This window comes from Gadus chalcogrammus, chromosome 13, assembly GCF_026213295.1.
Source record: "Gadus chalcogrammus isolate NIFS_2021 chromosome 13, NIFS_Gcha_1.0, whole genome shotgun sequence".
Taxonomy (NCBI): Eukaryota; Metazoa; Chordata; class Actinopteri; order Gadiformes; family Gadidae; genus Gadus; species Gadus chalcogrammus.
Genome location: NC_079424.1, coordinates 11,207,314 through 11,225,429, shown reverse-complemented (window position 1 = coordinate 11,225,429; position 18,116 = coordinate 11,207,314). Strand labels below are relative to the sequence as shown.

Here is an 18,116-nt window from a genome sequence, read left to right as displayed (position 1 = left end):
ACAAACATTCTATAATTGAAACTACATTGTTTCATTGCATTGGTCCCAAAGCTGATGCTAAGATCCCTGAATCTAAAGTAATTGCATTATCAACAAAGCCTTTTTTGTTAAAGGAAGATGCATTGTGCAAAATACTAATAAGTTCTCCAAAATACAACCATATTCTTATTGATTGACAAACTTAGCCTAAATCTGTAGTTCATATCCTAAGGGATTCTTCCTATTGTAATGCACACCAGATTTCATTGTTTGAGACTGTCTTAATGCAGAATAAAACTGTTATTTTTGATGACATGTTTAACTCTGCCCCTTTTGCTTATGTTAATGCATTACACAATTTGATTATATATCATAGGGTGGGGTGTGTGTGTGGTGTGTGTGTGGTTGTGGTGTGTGTGTGGTGTGGGTGCGTAAAATTCTATATAATATGTGGCCTACTCTGAACAGCTAGTAAACTAAAGTTAAATTTCGCCCTCCACTGTGAAGGATACCTTATAAATTAGACCGAATCCCAGTTTCTAGGGCAACTTCCAATGCATATTATTAGTTGTCGGAGGGTTGTGATGGGGAAACCAAAGCTGGACATGTATACTTGTGTGTGTCTGGATTGGTGATTAAAGGAGATCAAATGATAACATATAAAAGTCTCAGAAAGTCAATCTCCTTGATTGCCTAACCCTACGCTATACCATGTATCCAACTGTAAACGTAAGGGACTTTTACTCAAGCCAGTTTGTCAGCAACCTGAGTTACTGTTTTTCCTGTTGTGGTTTGTCTAGAAACCAGTATATAGAGTGTGGCACTTTGTGGCACCAAATTTCATCTTGATTCTCTTTTCACATGAAAAGAAACGTTTGTCATGTGACAAAGCATTCATGGTTATGTAACCCGTATTTTGGGTTTGTCGGGATGTTTTTCATCTGCTGGATGAAGTTAATATATAGTACCATTCATTTCAAATAGCAGTTATTTTACCCAAGAACCCACAGGTGTACGACACCTGTGTCCACTAAATAATAAATAATAATAAATGAAAAAAAAAAAAAATTTTTTTTATTTGTAACTGCCTTTAATTGAGCAAACAATCTCAAAGTCACATAAGAAAGAAAAAAAGAAACCACAAACCACAAGTATTCAATGAAAGTGGTGTCATCAATGCTCTGTGTTCAATGTCTATTGTGGCGTAAAACGGGTCTTTAGGGCAATCATATTCAAATGAGCATTACATTTTGAACTGGTAGCTGCCAACGCAAAACATCGCCAATATTGGGTCCCGCTGTTTGGGGTATGATGTCATGTGACGAAGCAGTGGGACGAGCAGCACATAACCGTCAGTGTTCACGAACGACCTTGTTTTTGTTGATATTAATCTTAGTGCGGCTGCGCTGAGGGGTCAATGTTTCATCGTTGCTGACGCGACTCACTCAAAACGGGAAAAAACGGGTGTTTAATATTGCGGAGAGGGGAGCCTCTCATCTAGGCTCCTCTTCGAGACCGAATCGATTAACCAAGAAACGCCGTGTGCCGATACTTCTGCGGAACCCAGAGCTAGCTGACGTTAGCAGTAGCGTAACCCTACTAGTGTCTAACCAACCCTTATGGATCGCTCTCGTTTGCCACCGGACGAGGGCCAAGAAAAACATAGTTAATCGCCATTATATGATCCAGTTTACAGTGTCACTATTACCCTCCATGTGGGTGAGGGAATTGTGTGTGTCAGACTATGGCGAGAAAAACAGTTAGCAGGAAAAGGAAAGCAGGGGAGCCCAAAGACCAACAACAGGTAGGCGGAAACCGAGCGCTGCGATGGTACCGTAAGCTAGCTGAACAAGTTAGCATCCTAGCTGGGAAAGGCGCTAGCTCGTTTTAGTATTTCGTGACAAATACATTTTTAACATTTGACAGCTTGGTTTGGTTAGTCATTTCGCTGATCATTCCCATCTAAGACGATACATGCAAAAGCCCATTAAAAGTAATCGTGTTTAAAATGTGGGTTTACTGTTTGTATTTGAATGTTCGTAGTTGGCTAGGCTAACGAGTAGCGTGCCATTACATGTTTTAAGAAGACACATCGTTTCATAACATTAATGTACAAGGACAATGTTCAAAGTACAGCGTTAGAGTCGCCGAACCATTTTACCAACCTGTACGGCGAGCATTAGTCGTATTTAACACGTATGAGGAAATGTATATATTTGTATTTTAAATCAGTTGATTACGGTAAATCATTTGGCTTTGAAATTGTTTGTTTTTCAATTAAAAAATCGAACCAGAAATCCAAACGTTTTTAGCGGTAGTTTGTAATTTAAGGTATGACAATGCCTTGTGTGTTTAGTCAAATATATGTACAAAAATGCTCTTGGTAAAATGCACACCGATATACAAAGTATATCGATTTATTCTTATTCAAATATATAAAATAGGAGGAATATACGCTTTACGCGGAGTCGTGCTGTAGGTAGCCACAAGCGAAGACGATGTTACATTTGAGAGCCGTATCTATACATGAACAGCTCATTCATATCTGCTTGGTGCATGGTGCTCAACTCACCAATAATACACCTCTACCGACAGCGTTGGCATCCTTTGTATCTATAGGCCTATCTTTCACGAAAATCCACGTTTGTTATGAATGAGAAACTTCCGTCAAGTCTGCCATGGCTTGGTGTACTTAAGTGATTGAACTCATTACAGAATTATTGACAGAAAGTATTTTTTTCTTTTTCTAACCCTTAAGAAAATGCTTGGAGTCAAAGAGAATGACCCAAGCTGTCCGTAGAGTCGCAATATTGGTTAGTCGATCGACATTAAATACAAGCAGATAAGTCTTATATTTTCATGTACAGGCCTTTCCATAGAAGTAATTGCGATCTAGAGACCCCAGAATTGTGATCCTCTTGGTCGCTTACAACTAGTTCATAAGATTACCACAATTTGTATTAAGGAATGCAAATAAAGGTATTCACATATTATATCCTCTCTGTGACCTTGTCTAATGTCCAAAGTCTGCTTGCATAAAGGTTAAACCCAAATCAATAAAACACACTAAGCAGGGTCTAATGTTCTTGTTGGAGGTGTATGTACTAAATCCAACAATGACTAGGGGGATTTTTCTTAACTGGGTCAGAAAGCTTGGAGCCCTCATGTACTCTATGGAGATAGGTAATACATCCTCATTGACAAGAAAATATTGATATTTGATGTATAAAACATTGCTATTGTTTATTCTATAATATCTTGTCTTGACAGTTGGGCTGGTGTCAGTCTGCCCCCAAGCGGAGTCGCGTTTCTTCATCTTCGCGCCATGCCCATCAGTGGTGGGGCAGCCGGAGCTCGGTGGTGTGTGCCCTTCGAGGGCGTGAATTTCGGCCACAGCAGCAACATGAGTTGCGGCTTCAGCGGAGCCTCCGGGGGTTTGCCGCTGGCCGGCTCCCAGGCATCCTCAAGGAGAGGGAGTTCTCTCTGAGCCGCCTCAACAAGGTGTTTGCCTCGCAGTGGCTCAACCACCGCCAGGTGGTGTGTGGGACCAAGTGTAACACGGTGAGATGGCTCTTGGTAGCATTTAAGGAACTATCCAACCTAAACCGGAGCATAGAAATTAAGTAAATAGGGGCTTCATTTCAGGTATTAAGAGAAATTGAAATATTTATGAACAACTCAATACATATCCATGTGGTCACTTAATCAATTATGGTGTGTTCAAATATTTTGTTTGTGTGCTAAAGCAATATGGGATCAAAGTAAATGTATTATAGATATTAGTTTGTTGTACTTTTTTTTGTTGATGTTCAAGCTGCTTGAACATTGACATTTCTGACTTGGACGAGCTAGGCCCCAGCTTTGGCCTAGATCTTCTTTTTAGTTTTAGCATTAGACAAGTCTGCCTTTCTTGCATCCTTTCAGAAAGGCACATAAAATAGCATTACCCTGAGACATCAGGAAAATCTGAAGGAAATTGTTGATTTGACAAATGCCTTCTTTCCTCCTCTCTGCAGCTCTTTGTAGCGGATGTCCTTACCGGGCAGATTACCCGTATTCCAATGCTGAAAGACCGGGAGTGTCCCAGCGGAGGCTCCGGGGTAGTGGGCGCTGGCGCCGCCGTCGGCAGCCACCTACTTCCAACTGCGGGCTCTCGGTCCAGGCTTGACCAACAGGGCTGTGGTATTCACGCCATTGAGCTGAACCCCTCGAGGACACTCCTCGCCACAGGAGGGGACAACCCTAACAGCCTGGCCGTCTACCGCCTGCCCACATTGGACCCAGTTTGTGTCGGAGATGTAAGTACTTGAGCCGCTTCCACTGCCTACCTATGACTAGGTACGCAATTTCAAAAAAAAATTAAGCAATCATATAAATAACTATTTTGATTTGTGGTCTTTGTCTTTCAGGATGGCCACAATGACTGGATTTTCTCAATAGCATGGATAAGTGACAGCATGGCTGTTTCTGGTGAGTAGCTTTACTACCTTTGCGGTTGTAAAGAACTGACAAATGGATCGGGAACCAAACCGGAGACTTGTGAACATGCATGGTTGACGATTGTAGCACATAGTCAAGAGTGTTTTCTCCAAATTTGTAGGTTCCAGGGATGGCTCCATGGGCCTGTGGGAGGTGACTGAGGACGTGCTTGGCCAGGCTGAGAGGAGTCAGGAAGCGGTGCCCTGCTACTCCCACATCTCCCACAGGGCACTCAAGGACATCCCCAAGGAGTACACAAACCCGTACAACTGTAAGGTCCGAGCGCTGGCCTTCAACAATAACCACAAGGTAACATTAGTGCTGAGGAGACGGGGAAACCCAGATATCAGAACACTTGAATGACAATGTCCATTTCGAGTCCCTTATTGAAACTAACCCTTATTTGACCATTTTACCTTTTACCATATTATTTTTTAGGAGTTAGGTGCTGTATCTTTGGACGGCTACTTTCACCTCTGGAAGGCTGAGCATAACCTGTGCAAGGTAACTGGGCACATTGCCTCTACTTCACATTCATACTTTTAAACCTAAACATCCACCTGACACTTTCATTCCATAATTTGAATGCGCCATTTCCATCTTTTAGCTGCTGTCCACCAAGCTCCCCCACTGCAAGGAGAACGTGTGTCTGGCGTACGGACAGGACTGGTCAGTGTATGCAGTCGGCTCACAGGCTCACGTCTCTTTCCTGGATCCTCGACAGCCAACACAGAGCATCAAGTCTGTCAACTCCAGGGAGAGGGGAAGTGGTGAGTACTCCATCCAAGACACCCACCGTACAAGATATAAGCTTCCCCAGGAGACTTCCTTTTTGAGACATGAATAATGGCTATTCCAATAACATTTAATTGAATTTAGTATGTTGCATTGATTTAAAGGATTACTCAAAGTGTAAAACATTGGTTTAAAATCAAATTCAACTTAACACATGGAACCAAATATAGCATTACTTCTCATAATAATAATAATAATAATAATACTGATGCTAATACAATAACGACACAAAATTTAGTTAGTAATGTGTTAATGGTAATCTATTTAAAATGCTTGTGGGACACTAAGCAGGGAGTAATGTACTTTTAGCCAAGGCCTGAACATTGTTTTTGTCCGTGTGCAGGGATTCGATCTGTGAGTTTCTACGAACACATAGTGACGGTGGGCACCGGCCAAGGCTCCCTCCTCTTCTACGACATACGGGCCCAGAGATTCCTGGAAGACCCCCTGAACCCGGCCGGCGGGTACCGGCAGCGCCCAGGAGAAGGAACCCTCAAGCTCACCACAGGGAAGGGCTGGCTGGTACGTGCTTGGCTTTTAATTCAGTTGATTTACTCCTAGGGAACAGGTATGAATATCGGTCCGATAAACCAGGGCTGTAGAGTGGGACAGTTCTGATTGCATATGTTTTTACGATTGTGAAGTTAAATAGGTTAAATAAGTTTACTTTCACATTTGCGAGTGGAATGCGCTGCTATTATATATTTAAAATCAGGTGAAAGAACTATACTTTTCTTGAACTATATAAACCAAACCTAAAAGGTCAATTTTAGCAGTCAATAACATTGCCTGAACCAGCCAGAATGATGACAACAAAGGAAAACGAGGTCACTTGGAGGTTATGGAGTAATTTGTCACCAAAGCATCCAGCGTTAACAATTTGTCATGTCAATGTGACTTTTGTGATCGGATGCACCAGATAGGAACACAGGTCTGATGCCCAAACTGACCCCTTCTTGAATGCGAAACCTGTGGCCAGATCTGTGTTCGGATTTCACCCTCAACAGCCTATATTCTGTCCCACCTTTTGTAATTATTTTCTTTTTAATTATTATTATTTATTTTGAATTGGCTTCCCCCATCTTGCATTCAAGGCCAAACTATAAGGAGTGGCAACGATTTATTTCAAAAAAATTGTTTAAAGGTGTGTGCTACTCAATTGGTATTTGTGCTACTGAAAGCTTTAGCTTTCAATCAGCACTACCACCTATTAAAGTTACAGCCCTAAATAATGGTGAAGGCTTTATTTGAGCCTGTTATAATTATATATCCTGCGACACAGCTTCACCAAAATGCATATCATCATATATATATAATGTATTCATAAGAATACAAATGAATGAAAACTCATTGGGATTATTCGTTTACGGTTTGATGGCGAGTACTTGTTTACTGGAGTAGGCCTACAAGTTTGCACCCCAGTTTGAACAAGTCAAATCTTTATAAGTAACTACAATTAACTTATATAATTACCAGGGATGTTGGTTGGTCACAAACTGCAGTTTATTCACTAATCTTTTGCCATGAGAAGCGGCTGATTATCGGTAAGCGGGATGGGCTTATCTGCTGTATTGTTGGGTTTATCGGCTGTATTGTTCCGTTTTTTTTCACTTATTACGCCCCTCCCCATCTCTCTCCCTTCACCTGTATTTAATGTCTGTGTGTGTGTCTCTCTCTCTCCCCATCCACCCTCACTCCTCCAGAATCATGATGAAACGTGGAGGAGCTACTTCTCGGACATCCACTCGTTCCCCAACGCCGTCTACACCCACTGCTATGACGACTCCGGCACCAAGCTGTTTGTGGCCGGTGGTCCGCTCTGCTCCGGCTTGCATGGGAACTACGCAGGGCTCTGGAGCTAGAAACTGCTCTCCCTGTCCCTGTCTCATCCCTTGGTCCTCCTGTGGCTCTTTGACTTCTCATTCAGACCTTCCCTCGCTCCCCCCCCCTCCTCCTCCTGCAGCTTGGACCCTTGACCCTCCGCGGTTTCACCTCCCCTATTTAATCTTTCCCGTTTGGCCTTTTTATCACACGTAGACTCAGGAGCACAATCCTACTCCCTAATGTATGATGGCGTTCTCTTTTTTTTTTTTTCCCAATTGCGCTATAGCATGGTGAACCTTGTTTTCTGGATCCACCATTTGCAAGGCCACACTTCTCCATCAAGTCCTTGAAATTCCTACTGTTTAGGTGCTTTTTCTTTTCATTGTACAGGTGTAAAGACAATTTAACCAGTGAATTCTGAAGAGCTGCGGGGTCACCTCTGAGAAACACACAAGAGAGTTGCGAATAAAAATACGAAGAATAAAGATATATATATAAGTATATATATCTATATATATCTCTATACGTTTTTCACCATTCACTACCTTGATAAAAGAATTGTAGAAACTGGTCTACATCAAAAAAAGAATCAGTGTTCAAGGGGTTTTATGTGCAACTAGTGACACAACTGTCTCTTTACACACTCTGGTTACTCTTGGCAGTTCTTCATTTCTCCCATCAAAATGTATACATTTTAAAAGGAGAGGAATAGTTTGTTTTCAACATTTAACTGGAGGGCACTTGGGACTTGATAGATTGGCTGGATTGCGCAGAACTGTTTGAAATATGTTTATATTCTCCATAAATCATACCAGTCAAGTGAACAATTAATTTTCTCGCTCTAAGATAATGGCAGTACCAACTTATTGCTAAATATGTAGGAATTCTTCAATTAATTATCAAAGCCAATGTTTTTTTTTGTGTGTGCGTGTGTGTAATTTGAAAACCCTGGCCGTTTATATTTTTGTGAGGTTTATTTATTTTTCCCCACTGTCACCCTTGTTGATATGGTAAGCGCTGTGGAATCCGCCACTTAACTTAAGGTTCAACGGCTTAATTGACTACTGCGTGTTAGTGTCATCAATTTAATCCAATGAAAGCTCTCATTGGGATAAGCATAGACAAAGCCAAAAACAGACTATCATTAATTGTTTAAATTCCTCTGAAGTCTGGCATTTGTAAGGGGGTTCCATCCCTTCTGATCTGAGCATCCGTGCAATGTTCTCTTGTTAGTCGATTAAAAGATTTTATTTCTTTTTCCTTTATTTTTTATCAAGGAATCAAGCATTCCTTGATAAACAGAGGCAGGGTAAACATCGGCCTTCCTGAAGTCTTTCTGTGAAAGACTGGTAGGGTAACATAGGTTTGCCTTTCTACATTGACCTTTCATCCATAGGTTTCATAACAATAATGCCATGTAGAAAACAGAACCCTAATAAGGACAAAGTTGAACAAAGAACACCCCATCACCATTAAAGCGTATTTTATATGTGTGTTAAATGCATACGGTGAAATGCATACATTTTATGGATCTGTCTGAGAAACACTGTGGATTGACCTGTGTTTAAATTGGTGGTGCCCTCATTTTTTTATACACACATGATTGTTTTTACAAATGACTGAATCAGTGGATATCGTATATCAACATCTGAGAACCAACCTAAAAGAAAGTAAATATTGAGGATAATAAAAGTATATTGATGTAAAATCTCTGTCTGCCTATCTTATTCTCCATGCACCATATCATGTTTTCTAAGACATAAAGTGTTGGCCAGAGGCATCGTCACTTTTATAAAAATCAATTTAAACATATTTTAATTTGCTAATTAGGTGTGCAATGACATATAGGCATATTTGAGTACCCACAATTGGTACACCAACCGTCAGAATTAAATGTGCACGTCCAATGTCATACTAAAGCCCAGTGTATTGGGAGCCTTCATTTGCCACTGGGACAAAGTCTGCTAAATTAAATGTAAATGTTAAATGCGATTTTAATGTGAGGATCTAAAACGGTCCAATTACTAGATATCAAGGTATATCATTTGGGAAATGTGGGTGTAATCTTGGCTCGTTCCCAGGCGTTCTCACCTCACACACGCCTGGGAAGGGATGCTCAACATGAGCGTTTACTGACGAGAGAGCGTTGTGGTGGGGGGGACCTTCAGTTACATGGGTTGAGCGTCTAAGAGGCGTGACTGAAAGGGAATTATTTCAGATAGAGGGACATCGTTTCCCTTACATCTTTCGGATACTGCTTTGTCGAATTATTCGTCAAATCTCTATATTTATTATCCTTGTCATTTTTGTTACGCTTGTCATGTTCCTATTTTCGCTTCGGGGCTGTATAAGACACCAGAAATTGCGTTGCAGTATACCGGGATAACGCCAAAAACGAGGTTCCTCTCCCAGCCTCTTGTGGCTTTGAAGAGATTGTGGTTAGGAGGTTGCGCGGCTGCGCAGACCAGACTCGGGCATCAACGGCGACATCGCACGTCACGTGACCACCTTGTCTGCTGCTGGCGGAGTGAAGCGTGTTAGCAGGTAATAAAAAAAATAAATCTTCTCGTCTTTGTCAAACTTAAGTGTTGGGTTATTAGCACATTTGTATTATTGTTTCATAAGAAATCGTGTGTATGCGTTGAATATGCGTCTCCGTCGCGCCTATTACACGCGCTTTTGGTAGCTTTTTTTTCGCATTTTTGTGATTGCTTTTCACCCGGCAAGCTGCGTCGGGATGGGATTGTGCACTGAGGCCATTTTCCATAGGATCGATAGAGCTTTGTTGTTAGCCCACTAGCATGTTTTGATGTCATGTGTTATAAACTACCAGTGGCATTGGATGAAACTGTGTTTTGGTGTGATTCTCCTTATTGACGATGTATTGTTATGCACATGACAGTGCGCTGGTTGACTTTCTATCCCGACCCTATTTTGTTAGCGATAGCCTCGACGGCTAGCGCCATCCCTGCATTTCTATGGCATTGTGTCAGCTAAGGGGAGTAGGCTAGCTAATCGTAGCTTACGCTAGCGAGGACAAAGGGATACATAGAATTAGTATTACCATTTCGGTGTGTAATATGTTAAATGGTACTGCATCGTGATGAGAAAATATATTATGCGTGAAAACTAAGGCGTTGTTGGGGATTTTTTTTAAAACAGACCATGAAAACAAATAATGCAAAACGCAGCTGGGGGATCTGACGGTCCGAAGGTATACGTGTTAACGTTTAATATGCCCAGGGACAAAATACGTTTGAATAAAGTGGCTAAACGTTGATGGTCTTTCATGTCATATATGCGGTGCAATGCCATACAACTCATGACATGCCAAATTGCATCTCTCGAAGGTAGGATCGAGTTTTGTTGGTAATGGTTTGTTGTTGTTTGGTTTCGTATTCGTGTTGGCGCAGAATCTTCTCTATTTTATGAGTCAAAAAAAAAAATGGAGAAGACAATAGTCATATGTACGGTATAGAACGACGTTGCCTCGGCCATTTCAGTATTTTTTTAAATAAAATTGTACAGTCTTTTCCATGGTGTTTTCGCTTTAGCTTTGTTCAGTCCTGCAGCCAATAGCAAGAGTGCATCCACACACGTCATTTAACAGCCGGAGCTGTATTGCTATTGTTCTTCCACATAAAACAAATGGGTCAGTGGGGATAACAATACACGAGCAATAGAACGTTATAGTTGTTTGTTTAAACTGTACCAGTATTAGTAACAATTAAGAATCTTTAAATTATGAAACTTGTTGTATTGTGATCATGCAGTGATTTAATATTTAAAACCTTTTATTTGCTCCAGCTAAAATGTGCAACTATGAGCCGAATAGTTTTGGTATTTGGTAAATAAAAACATCTATAATGACTTGCCATGAATGTTTTTTTGTTTTAAATGACACATTTTACAATTTTCCTAAAACAGTTTATCTGGGACAGTGTATATATAAATTGCATGTATTGTGCGTACCTTACAGTGGGTGCCTGGTGTGTGCATGTTGATGATTCTACTACAAAATTGCACAGTTGTTTATAATGCCTGCTGAGTGTGAGTGGACATTGGGCTCACTTGCCTCCTTGACCTAGTTTATTACTCCCTCAGAGTTGTTGCATCACCAGGGCAATAGCGAGCCAATGTTGGTTTGTGTTTTTCAGAAGGCAAAAAAATTATTAGGAGGAATTTAAATGGTTGTGGATTTGTTTTGCCTAGGCTGAATTCATGTGTTAAGACATTTGTATAAATGTACTGCAAACGACATAAACGGCCTAGCCTTTATTCAAAGAGCCTTATTATATTAAATTTGTTTATGAAATGAAGGCGAGTATGTGTCGCTAACCCTATTGTGCTTCCTTTGCAGATTTTTCTATTTTGTACATACATAGTTTTGTATATACTGTATATGATGAGCTCGCTGGGCGGCGACAAGGCCCGGGGCCCTCGGGAGAAGACGCTGCCCACCGTCACACACTCCTCCCAACCACAGAAACAGATACAGGTGAGGTCTCACCTTCCACACTGGGAATTGATAGCAAATGCCAAAAGACCAACGTCTACAGTTTTTTTCCCCCGCCATAGAAATCGCTATAATACTGCAGAATGCAGATACACAAATGTTCAAATTCCGGGGACAGGGGAATTCACTTTTGCATTGCATGTGCAATGCAAAAAAAATCCTACTCACCCACTTGAAAAACCAAAACACTGTTTGCACTATAGACATATATTTTCCATTTTTGTCTCATGATCCAGGCTACTGCAGAGCAAATCCGCCTTGCCCAGGTGATCTATGACAAGAATGACTCTGACTCTGAGTGCAAAGTCAACCAGGTGAGGATGAAAGAGTCCCCTTCTAAATGACAATGCATGAGGATAATCGTTGCCTAACCCTGATGGTTAGGAGTCGGCCTCCGTTTTCCTTTGTGAATGCATGCCTTTCTGCTCGTCAGCACACTTGAAGACCATGCTCAAGTTAAACCTCTTGTAAATGTGATGCTTTATCCCTTTTAAATAGTTTTTGCTTGACCTTATGGCTCTGCTCCTAGCTCATGGAGGTCACGGGGAAGAACCAGGATGAGTGCATGATAGCGCTCCACGATTGCAACGAGGACGTGAACAGAGCAATCAACTTCCTCCTGGAGAGTACATCCGACACGGTAGGCCATTACCCTAGACCCACACGGATTACAAGAAGCTTCTTCCTTCCTTCCATTACCAATTTACTAAGGAGTTATTTAGCAAAGGCTTTTATCTAAAGCGACTTACATGGATATAAAACATTTTTCTTTCATGTCATTAATGAGCAAGTAGGGGTTGGGCATCCTGCTCAAAGATGCCTACACACTTAGTACATTGAGGTTTGAACCAAAAAATCGTTCAACTAAGAGCCAAAAACCGAACTTCCTTTACCCTAAAAGGGTTCGCACCCTCGATGCGCCATCCACCAACATGCGTTCTATCAATTCAAAACTTATTTCCAATGCGAGCCCTCACACTCGGTGAATCAATATACTTCCAGCACTGTTCAAATTCAGCGCCACCCATTGACACCCGTTATAATAAACGCAGAGCAATACCTTAAATCCAACCTTCCCCGCCATGTCCTTGCCTTCCCCATCAGGCGTTTTATCCACTCATGTATTTTTGTGTTGAATGGCTGTCCCCCAAAATTCGTTTTTATTTAGCAGCCTAGAGGATGGACATTGCCTACATTCTGAATTAAAGGCTAGTTCCATTCGACAGAGTGCAAGGATTCTAGCTTTTGGATTGACTTGGGGTAGCTTGTTATTTCAGCACCCAATAGGTGAACTTGTTTGAGTAAGGCTTAAAATACTTGCTTGCAGTGGAAAGGGGCTCGGTGAAGAACAAAGATAAGATATGCTGGACCATTCTCCAGAGTACCAGACACATTTTGTCCGGTTTGTTGGAAAGTCTGTCCTGAGAAAACACAATAGGGATTGACAGTATTGTATTTATTAAGAATAATAATGGCCATTGGACAAATGGTTAAGTGTTTCTCCAACTGCATGCTGGACATTCTTGGTCAAAGGCCCAACCCTTCCCAGGCCGGCTTGTGGGCACAGATGGTTGGGGGCGGGTGGGGGGGGGGGATCGCTCAACTCTCTGTAGTCCCCCCCCTACCAGCTACCTTTGTTGTTTTTGTCTTGATTAAGGTCCCAAAATAGTAGGTGGTTCCTGTTTGAGAAGGGCAAAAGCCTATTTGTGGTAGGCTGAAATCTAACCCTGATCCAAATTAACAACATAGGGTGTGGTTCTGCACAAATCAAGATGAAACATCTTGGTAAAAATGCAGACTACCAAGATAAAGTTAGGTAAAAAAAAGACTTGAGTCAAGAACCCTCCTTCTACATATATAAATACTGTCTGGAATTGGCATGTGGTGCACATGTAAGTTGAACCAAGTTCTTCAATATATGATGAAATTCATATGTTTTTATGTTAAAGTAATACTAGCCTGTAGCTTAAAATAACCTACACATAACTTCAGTCAATGCTGATCGATAAAAATTCCATTTTATTTAAGAAAACGACATCCTATATACAAAAATAGTGACAGTCTGGTACCTCTTTATTTCCAAGAATATTACTATTGACAATCTCAAAGTTCCCAAAGGCCCCCAAGTTCCTCCACTGCTACATAATAGACAGAACTCATTAATTATTTATTTATATATATATTAAAATCTGAAACTCTTGTGAGAACTAACTGGGAGGTTAGCTACTAATGTTCATACAATATTACATACCATTCATGCAGAGACACATTCAACAAAAACAGGAACAGGGAGAAGAAAAACCAAATCAAAGGAAATGAAAAGGGCTGCAAGCACAAAATAAGTAGAGTAACGTAACAAGACATGTTTGCTAAATACAATAATTTCAAACGACTCCAATGTAACCCATAAAAAAAATCAAGAAGTGGTCACCAATTCTTTTGAAATCTGTTCCGCGTGATGGTTTTGATAAAACATAGGTTTTAAGCCGTTAAGAAAATGTACTGTCAGATTTCCTTTCAACAAGAATGAGCTTTTTATCCACCATATCCCTGGACCTTGACATCAATGTATTTGGAGACCTCTCATCCTCTGTGTCTGTGCTCCTCTCTAGACCTCATGGGAGACCGTAGGGAAGAAGAAGCCCCTCGTTAAGGAGGGACCGTCCGAGAGCAAGGAGAACAAGGAGAACCGGGAGAAGAAAGGAGACAAGGAGGCCAACAAGGGTCGCAGTGCCTCCAGCCGCAGGGGCAAGGGGGCTAGTCGCAGCCGACCGGGTACAGCCCCCCCCACAGAGACAGTCACATCCCACCCTGTGTCGCTACCCCATCCCTTCGTGATGGACTCACCTGTGTGTGTCTGTGTATACAGCCGCACGCCCAGAGGAGAATGGGGTTGAGGTGATGCCCGTGGAAAGGGGCTCGGAGCGAGGCCGGAGGGGCAGGGGAGGTAGAGGGGGTTGATTGGTACGTAAAGAGAGAGAGAGGGGGTGGGAGACATTCAACCTTGTGCCGTCCTTCTCAGTGGCCGAGGGCTGAGGTGCATTGTCTTCTTCTCTTGTCGTATTGTGTAGGAGCCGGAGGTCGAGGCAGGGGCAGAGCGCCGCCAGGGAGCCGGTTCTCAGCCCAGGGAATGGGGTATGCACCTAGAACCTGATGTCGTGTTCCTTCAGCAGAACTGCAAATTACATAATGTGTTTGTTTTCAAAAGCATTTCTTTGTTTTCCTGACTATCTTCTGTCGTACAATACCGGCAACAAAACTTAATAGGATATATACCCTTCATGTTATTTGCTTTGCAACAGGATTTTCTTGTCTTTCTCATGCCCACTCCCTCTACTTTGACTTTTCACCAACACTTCTTTGTTTTTCCCCTCCTCTTCTACCCCCAGGACCTTCAACCCGGCGGACTACACCTCAGATTCCCGCACGCGGACCATGGACTCAGAGTGTGGGACACGGGGGCCAACGGCACCAACCCAGATGGAACAGGTAGGTGGCGTTTATGTGCGTCCTCCTATTATGAAACGCAATTACTATCCTGACCGGATGGGGCTCTGATCTCTTGGCGTTCCCCTGCGTCTCTTAGCCTGGAGGAATACACTGGAAGACTGGGCTGCTGAGGACTGGAGCGAGGATGTCAGTGTGAGTTACAGGCAAATGTTGTGTGTTCTTATGTGTCTTCTCTTCTAACCCCCAGAGCCATTTCAGAATGGGTAGGATGATGAAGTGTGAGGAGGCTGAGCATATTAAGCCTTTATTAAGAGTGAAGATGTTAATCTTCATTTATACCACTCCTATAGTGGTAACCGTATGAATTGCCACTGCTTGGACTATAACAATAATCTCTTTGGTTTATTCTTTCCTCAGCTCTCCGAGACCAAAGTGTTCACCTCCTCGTGTGCGCCTGCTGCTGAGAACCACATCACACCTGGACAAAGGTAACTAAAAACACATCCATCCTACCGCTGATGGATCAGGCTCTTTAATAATGTGATGCACTGTAATAATGATAGTCAATACCACAGCAATAAAGTTGCTCTGCTAAGGATATTCCCATGCTCCGTCTCATTGTTAGCCTGGACCTGGCCACGCTGCTGCAGAAGCCTGTGGGTGGAGGTAGGGAGGCTCCCCCTTCCTCTTCCTCCTCCAGCTCTCAGAGCCTGGTCTTTACCAACTCCCACCACCACCACCATCAACCGCAGCAGCCCCAGCTTCCCCTCAGCCGAAACGCCACTGGCAGCACAAGCTATGCACACGTTGCCCTGGTAAACTGACAATCGCTTCTGCTGCTCTGCCCTTTCCCCCTACATTAATGATACTCCTCCTCCCACATGCTAACAAGCATCTTCACCATAGGTCCCCTTTTTCGTTTGGGATGTAAATTGTTGTTTTTGGGTTGACACAGGATTCACCTGTGTCATGCCCAAAACCCACCGCTTAAAATACCTTTCCATCTCTTGCTATGTGCATCAGTCGTCCGTGCTTGGAGCTGGCTTCGGTGACCTGGGACAGTCCAAACGGAGCCAGCCAAGCGCCGGAGCTCAGATACTGGAGCAGCTAAAGGGTCCCGGCCTGGGTCCGCTGCCATCCTCCCAGGCCACGCCCTCTGTCGGCACCCAAGGGGGTCGTCTGCCCGGCCTTGGAGTCCCAGTACCTCCGCCAGTCTCCTCCAGCTGGGACCTGAAGGTGTCAGAGCCCGGTGCCTCCTCGCAGTTCAGCCGTGAGTGTCTTCTCTTTCCTTCTCAGGGTTTTTTCAAGCAATGTTAATCTGGCCAAGGGGCCGACTCTTTATTTATTTTTATAATATAATTTATGAAATCCCTTTTTTTTTTAATATATATATCAATCAGCCCAGCCATTCTTAAGGTTAAGGTAAACTAAGGAATATTAGCTAAATCCAAGGGCTGGAACAGTGAATAGGAACAAAGCAGAGGTTCCCTCCTTCCAGGGAAGGTTAGGAATGCGATAGTCACCAAATGGGCAGACGTATAATTGCAGCAAACATAACAAATCAGGATTAGTAACGATTAAAGAAATACATACGGTAGTCATGATTGTAGACTAGTCTGTTTAATCTGACGCGTCTGTTTGATAAGCCTCCTTCTCCCGTCAGCGTATTACAAAGGTAATATTATAAATCTGTGCCATTCTGTGGGAAATACTAAAAGCCACTCTGCAGCTGAGTGAATGCAATAGAAGAAGTCGTCCCCGTACCTGAAGGTTATGGTCTGCTGTACCACACAGTCAGCGCTGGTTTCAAAAGGCTTGAGTGTCTCTGCCCCTCCTCTTTTTGGACCGCACCTCAATGTGTGTTTGTGTTGCTTCCAGGGGAGTTTGGTATGCAGCCAGAGCCCTCCCTAGTTCTGAGCCAGCTGGTCCAGAGGCACGCGGGACCCTCGCTGCCCCTGGCGCGCCAACCCAGCCCCCCGACGCAGCGGCTGCAGCAGGCCGCCCCCGCCGCCCCGTCTCCCGGGCTCCAGGCGGGCCAGGGAGGCCCCCTGCTGGCTGCTGGTAGTGCCAAGTCTCCTGCGCCCAGTGCAGGGCTGGACCCTCCGGGCAGCGGCACGCCGCACCAGCAACAACGGGCGCAACTCAAGGGCCAGAAGCGAAGGATACCCCCCACGTCCAAGGTACTGCTGGACCCCCCCCCAAAGGACACGGCGCAAACGCTACTTAGGAAGCATGCCATGCAACGTTTGGTCTGTAAGATGCCTGATGTCGTGCCTGACTTCCACTTTGTAATGGAGGGTTACAGAACCAGCTCTGGGCAGCAGGCAGTGCCGTTAAATAAAACTAAAAGCCATCACTTTAAATGTATTTACAGTTCTCTTAAAGTCAGTGGTTGATGTCCAACTCTTTGGCCGAACTAATCCTCTACATAGAGCTCCACATTTTTAACATCTACGTAACATCTCTTAATGCCCTTGCACGACGAAACAAAAGCATAGAGCATAAGTCAAAGACAAACTCTTTTTTTATGGCCTCGTCTTTACATCAGAGCCGTCAGCTGGTGGATCAGCTTGAAATGAAATGCATCAAATGCTCCACCCTGGAAATCCCAGCTCTGCATGCGGTGTGGCATTGCTCACGAAGGCTCATGAAGGAGCGGATTGAAGGAGGATGTGCTTTACACTGGCGCTCTATGCTTGGGTCTCGGTGTGACAAGGCCCTAATGCTCCCGTCATTGTACAACGAGGTGACTCTGGAACCTTCCTCCCCAGATCCCCTCCACGGCGGTAGAGATGCCAGGCTCCGCAGACATTCCCGGGCTCAACCTCCAGTTCGGAGCGCTGGACTTCGGCTCCGAGTCTGCCATCCCAGACTTTGGCGCCGTGGAGAACTGTGTCGTTGGCGCCTCGCGGGAATCAACCCCGGGCCCCGTGGCCGCTCCAACCGCACCTGGACCCCAGAGCCAGTCCAGCCTGTACTCCACACCCCTCAGGTACCAGAGCACCGCCCTGACTATACTGCCGTTGTCTGGAAACAGCCCATTTAGCACTTTTATTTTGAACTATGCTAGGCA

General features: G+C 43.5%; 1 protein-coding gene and 1 pseudogene across 1 annotated transcript; both read left to right on the top strand.

Annotated features, from left to right (window-relative positions):
• The first annotated feature begins 1,607 nt into the window (after positions 1-1,607).
• LOC130402104 (DDB1- and CUL4-associated factor 12-like) lies at positions 1,608-8,838 on the top strand. The gene is made up of 9 exons (XM_056606211.1): positions 1,608-1,783; positions 3,250-3,540; positions 3,996-4,277; positions 4,389-4,449; positions 4,580-4,767; positions 4,897-4,962; positions 5,066-5,228; positions 5,597-5,775; positions 6,957-8,838. The coding sequence occupies exons 1-9, from the start codon at positions 1,724-1,726 to the stop codon at positions 7,113-7,115; spliced, it is 1,449 nt and encodes a 482-aa protein (XP_056462186.1). The 5' UTR covers positions 1,608-1,723; the 3' UTR covers positions 7,116-8,838.
• A 714-nt stretch (positions 8,839-9,552) lies between these two features.
• LOC130402381 (ubiquitin-associated protein 2-like) overlaps positions 9,553-18,116 on the top strand; it is a 9,300-nt pseudogene continuing 736 nt past the window's right edge.